General features: G+C 39.4%; 1 protein-coding gene across 1 annotated transcript; it reads left to right on the forward strand.

Annotated features, from left to right (window-relative positions):
• The first annotated feature begins 3,433 nt into the window (after positions 1–3,433).
• LOC120109517 (putative inactive receptor-like protein kinase At1g64210) lies at positions 3,434–5,040 on the forward strand. The gene has a single exon (XM_039123254.1). The coding sequence runs from the start codon at positions 3,451–3,453 to the stop codon at positions 4,723–4,725; it is 1,275 nt and encodes a 424-aa protein (XP_038979182.1). The 5' UTR covers positions 3,434–3,450; the 3' UTR covers positions 4,726–5,040.
• Positions 5,041–6,076: the final 1,036 nt, after the last annotated feature.

The raw sequence follows: 6,076 nt of genomic DNA on the forward strand, positions 1-6,076 counted from the left end.
CTAATGTATCATGAATGTATCGAGGGTGTAGCCATTCCTTAATGATGTATCGAGTTAATTTGCATTTCTAATTTGATATGGCCTCGATGGTTGTGTTAATCATCAAAATAACATTATCATCCTCATCATCCTTCTTCTTCTTGAAGAACAATCAATAGCTGATTGCTTCAGAGAGAAATTCATTGCAGCACCTCCTCACGAGCTATACTCCCGTAGACGTCGATCTTCCTGAAGCTTCGCATGGACGATCTATAGATGCCGGACGTGTGTGTGGCTGCGGAGCATGATCAAGAAGTCATCAAAGGCTTCAGCAAATCAGGTATGAGATATGATCTCTTTAGATATTAAGATTAGATCTTAACATGATGCTGAAATTTCAGGATTATATGCTAGACATATAATCATAGACTCATGTTTTAAATAAATGTTCATGATTCTGGATTTATTTTATTGGTTGAGATCAGATCTCATGCATGCGTTGAAATTAAAGTGCTTAATTTTAATTGCTTCTGCTAAAAATTTTAAAAAATCATGCATGCTACCCACAAAGGAACCCAACACTTACTTCTACCGAGGACCGATTAAATACAGCAATTGCTAACCTACTTCACGATCTACGAGTTAAGGTGCAGAGTATCCCAATCAAAACCTTCTTGCACAGATGACTCTCCTCCTGCAGCATCAAACTCAATTATCAAAAGAAAATCATATAGTGACTAAAAACTTGGACTAAGGGTCCATCACTAGGTCCCTCAAATCCTTTTTACTAGTGACCCGGATCAACTAGATAGATAGGAAGGAACAATGATATTGAAAAGTGGAAGGAAAGAAAGAGAGACAGAGAGAGAGGAGAGAGAATAAAAGAAGGAAGGGAAGAAAGGAAAGAAGAGAGAAACCTCTCTTCTCTCTTCATGAACAGGGGGTTCATCTCCCTGTTCCCCTTTGGTCAGCACCAGGGGCAGCCCTAGTGGCCTATAACCTGACGATGGCAGCCACGACCGACCTTCAACCACAACATTGCCGGCAACGGCGGTCGGTCGACGAAGGAAAGAAGAAAGGAAGGAGATCACAAAGAACTCTCAGATCTACACCCAACTCGGGCTGTATCATGGCCGATTCCCCTAACAAATGGTCATACAATCCCGAGGTCCCGAAAGGTCGTGAAACTCAGCCAAATCTAGTGGCCGGTGGCAGTCGAACCTGATAAAATAGGGCCAAGACAGGGCACCTTGTCTTGGATGGCATTCTGGTGATTTGCCGGAACAAATCATGGCAGTGGTAGCTACATATCTAGGAAATGTAGGAGAGAGGTGGACGATACTTACCTTGGTCTGGCAAGGCGATCCGGTAGCTCTTGCCGGTGAAGAATCAGAAAGGAACTTGGAGAGGAAGAGCTTGGGATCGGCACCTTCCTTTGAGAGATTTGTGATGGGGTTCAACAGAGGAGAAGGAGGGCCTTAAATAGATGAAATTCCTAATCTTATCCGGTGTTTGGATCGTCTTAGGACTCTCAGAGTCTGAAGATATCGGGAATCCTCTTCTCCCACCCCATCACGTGCAGCAGACACGCTTGAATGTTGATGAGTGTGGCCCTCTTTACGCCGGCCCACTAGTCCAAAGAATCTGGGCTATTACATATATAAAACTATCTTATCACTGAAAACTTCTAATTGAATATTTGTCAGCAAGGCTCATGCGATGTAGATACTGAATCGTATTCCTAAATTCTGATGAAGAGTAGGTAGCATGGAAAACTCACTCTCTTGCTGTCCTTTTCATGTCAAACAAGTACAGGGGAACATCAAGAGTTAGGTTACGACCACGTCATGGCCTCATCTTTGCTCATTGGACTTCCCGGTTGCTGCTTCTGTCAGCTGCAGTCCCTCCAAAAGATGTTGCTCTCCTGCCATCAATATCAGAAAGCGGGGCAGGTTGCTAGACCACAAACTTAAATGGAGGAAATGCTGAAAATTGAATGAATTTTGAAAATGTGTATACAAACATCCACAATCAATTGTTTCTTGTATGGATTCTCCAGCTCCTGTGCATCAAGCAATGTCAGTGGACATTTAATGATCCTTCAAATTGTATATAAAATCAAACTTAGTTTTACTAACAAAATTCTGACTAATGCATGTATATTAACTTTATGATAATCTAAGAAACCTACCTTGTAACAAGGATGGATTTCAAGCTATACCACCGTAATACAAGCAGCGTATCATCATTCATCCGTCTGTAGTACTAGGCCACTTAATTCATTCATGAGTCTGTAGTACTAGGCTACTTAATTTGGGTGGCCCAAAGAAAAGTTAACTTAAGCTTAGGGGTGTATATGAGCTGAGCTTGAGCGATATTTGGTCCAATCAAGCTTGGTTTGAATTAATTTTGAGATTGAAAATTGAGATTAAGCTAGATTTGTGGCCATTATTTTGAGCTGAATTGAGCTTAATTTTGAATTGAGCTGAGCACAAGCCTAATTTATTAGCTTGAGATTCTAAATTGAGCTAGAAATCAGTTCAGGCTTAAACAAAACTAGATTCAAGCTTGAATTAAAACTTGATTCAAGTTTGGTTCAAATTTGAATTAACATTCAATGAATTTAAAAATTAAATAAAACGATCTGTCAAGCCTATACATATATACAAACATGCACAAATACTTTCAAGCCTAATCAAGACGAGTATGTTCGAGCCAGGTCTATTTTTGGCCCAGCTTAAAATTAATTTCCAGCCTAAATTGCTGGTCCAAGCTTAATCCTTTTAGCTTCGAATTGAACCTGATCCATGCCATTTTTTCTGCATCGAGCTTGAGCCGAGCTCAAGCTGTTCAGATGGTTTAACACCCCTACCTAGGTTGCTCATCACAACTTGGTCCGGAGACATTGAGCAAACTTGCTGGAATATATCTAGAGTCTATAACAAAATGACTAAAATGCAGAAAATTGTTCATGTAGGTTGGATACCTTTGAACGTCTCCAATTTTTTGGCAGGCATGAAAAGACAGAATATCATATAATTTTCAGATGCTCCTTTGCCAAACAAATTATTGCATCATAGTAACCATCGAAGTGGAAGCCTAGAAGAGAACTTATGCATCCTAACAAATGACACATCATTTTTTCATTGCTTATGGCTGCTTAATCTGCATGATTTCTTGTCTTTAGCTTTTTTTCAGGAATAGACTCATGACATATGACAGCTAAAATCTACACTTTTCACAGTTCTCGCATGATAAAGAAGCAGCATTTTATTTGGTTTCATCATGCCTCATAATTTCAAACAAAGTTTATTTTTGGCACCACATCGTTAAAAATGCAGTGACTTCATTCACAATCCAGTCTTAGTTACCAAGAAGTATACCATAATATGAAAACCTTGGAAATGCCGATCAATAAACAAATAAATCAATAAATAAATATATATAATACTTCGGAATATATGAAGGAAAATGTCAATATCTGGTGCAGTACACAGAAAAGCAGATGCAGTTGCATGGGAATCTCCTACCGAAAACTCTATAAATCCTTGTCATGAAAGGCAGATGAAATTCCCATATTCCATGGCAATTTCGTGGCAACAAAGGAGTTGTGGTCTAACCCTTTTATGGCCAGTTTGCATCTTGGCCCTCACTCTGGGCACAGGAGCCTACAGATCTAGTACCTCATCAGAAAGTAAGTCTTTAATCCAATTTATACAAGCAGCCGATCCCGAAAATATTCTCGATCTAAATTGGAATGGGCATATACCTGATCACTGCTCTGGTATGTGGATGGGTATAAAATGTGATGTACTCTCGCTCCATGTAACAGAGATCAGGCTCGAGAATATGAATATCAGTGGGAGAATTGATGCAGATTCTCTCTGCAAGCTTCCATCCCTACAATTTCTTAGCTTGGCAATCAACCATATCACTGGTGATATTCCAGAGTCAATGTCAAACTGTCTTGGTCTTACTTATTTGAATCTAAGCAGTAATATGCTGAATGGAAAAGTACCTGCATCTATGGAAAGCTTGAAGAACCTCAGAAGCTTTGACATCTCAAACAATAATTTAACAGGATACATTCCTCATTTCAAACAGGAAATTGAGCTTGTTTACCACAATACCATGATATCAGGCATGTCTGTTAATGAAACTGACCCTGCGATAAAGGCCTCTGATGATAAAATCCGTGACAATGTAAATCAGCCAAAGGCGCCTACACTAGCATGGTCCATCACAATTCTCACTTTAGTTCTCTTGATCACCTTCTTTTCACTGTTCATATTTTTCACTGACAAGAAAAATCCTAAAGTTGCTGAAGTGAAGGAGAGCAAGAAATGCGTTCACGAGTCTTCTGCAAGAAATTATACCACTGGGACTGAAGATGATATAGAGAAAGGAGGGAAAGTTCAAGACCTTGTATTCTTTGGTGAAAGACAGGAAAAATTCACCATGGACGATCTCCTCACGTCAGCAGCTGATCTCCAGGGCCGGAACATCTATAGCAGTCTCTACAAGATTAGGCTAAAAAACAGTTCCATTTTTGTTGTCAAGAGGTTGAAGAATTTGCATGTCTCAGGAGATGATTTCAAACAAAAAGTCATGCGGATAGGGAACTTGAAGCACCCTAATCTCCTGCCACTTGTGGCTTGCCATTCCTCAGACCATGACAAGCTTTTAATTTACCGATATCAAAACAGTGGAAGTCTCTCATCCCTTTTCTCAAGTAAGACTTTGTAATGTATACTGCATCTCTGTTATTTTGTTAGCTATTCAGCTAAATAATTATAGTTTTGGTCTTGCAGGCTACGTAGAACGTAAGGTGGACATCCCATGGAAAAAGAGACTATCTATCATGAGTGGGATTGCAAGGGGATTAGACTACATAGCCAGAGAGTTGGATGAAGACTGTGCCCCTCATGGGAATCTAAAACCTTCCAATGTTTTACTTGGTGAGACTGAAGAACCACTGATAAGTGAGTTTGGAATCTTGAATCTTTTATATGGAAAGAGGGCACTACTGTATTCATCATACGGGTATAGAGCTCCAGAGAAAGAGTTGACAAGAAAGCTGATGTATTTAGTTTTGGTGTCATACTACTTGAATTACTAACCGGGAAAATAGTAGAGAAGAGTGGCATTAACCTTCCGGGATGGGTGAAGTCCATGGTGAGGGAAGAATGGACTGCAGAAGTTTTTGATGCAGAGGTCAACAGAGTAGGAAAGCAATGGGCATTTCCATTGCTCAATGTTGCTCTGAAATGTGTATCCTACTTACCAGAGCACCGGCCGGATATATCAGAGGTCTTGGAAAAGATTGAACATGTGGTTAATTCAGAGGAAGATCATTCAATTTCATCCCCGTCTTCTGTAGAATCCGACCAACAAGATCACATGGTTGTACCCAAGACAAGTGAAACTCCAGGAAATTGATTAATATCAGCAGCATGCTAGTTTTGGATCTTTTTGATAACATTAACTTCATAAGTGGCTTTTCTCCTTTTCCTGTTAGCTGTTTGGCTTGGAGTAGCCGAATGTAATTTATTCAAGGTAGACGACTATTAGCATCTTCAATCTGTTCAATCTGTGATATGTGCCTGCAAGTTTTAGTCATCAATGATTTTTTCAGGTGGATGGTGAGCAACAATTTTCTTTGATGCCAAACTCTAACATCATCATAATTCATTGACAGTACCCACCCCCATCACCAACATAATTGATAAAAGCTTGTTTCTTGAATAATATTAGACTATAACTTCCAGATCTCCCTCTCCTTAACTGCTCCAATCTCCTCTCTTAGTATGCTAATTTTATATATATGATACGGTCCTTGATCCTGATCTATATATATCAAGCAAAAACTTCAGAACTTTTTATGTTCCAAAACTTGAACCTAATTAACATCCCAATATGGCAGTTATTTGTGAAATGGCTCGACTGTAGCCCTTTCTTCGTCCGAAAAAGGAGGGAAGAAGAAGAAGCAACCTTGGTTACCAGCATCAAGGTATTGTTCGAAATATCCTTGATTCAAGGTTCTTGTTTCTCTTCTGTATTTTTATTTCTTATAAAAAATTGGCTTGCACAAAAAAAA

Source organism: Phoenix dactylifera, unplaced genomic scaffold (genome assembly GCF_009389715.1).
Source record: "Phoenix dactylifera cultivar Barhee BC4 unplaced genomic scaffold, palm_55x_up_171113_PBpolish2nd_filt_p 002313F, whole genome shotgun sequence".
Taxonomy (NCBI): domain Eukaryota; kingdom Viridiplantae; phylum Streptophyta; class Magnoliopsida; order Arecales; family Arecaceae; genus Phoenix; species Phoenix dactylifera.

Coding starts and splice junctions, on each gene's coding strand:
- LOC120109517 (XM_039123254.1), top strand. CDS start 3,451: ATGTCAATATCTGGTGCAGTACACAGAAAAGCAGATGCAGTTGCATGG.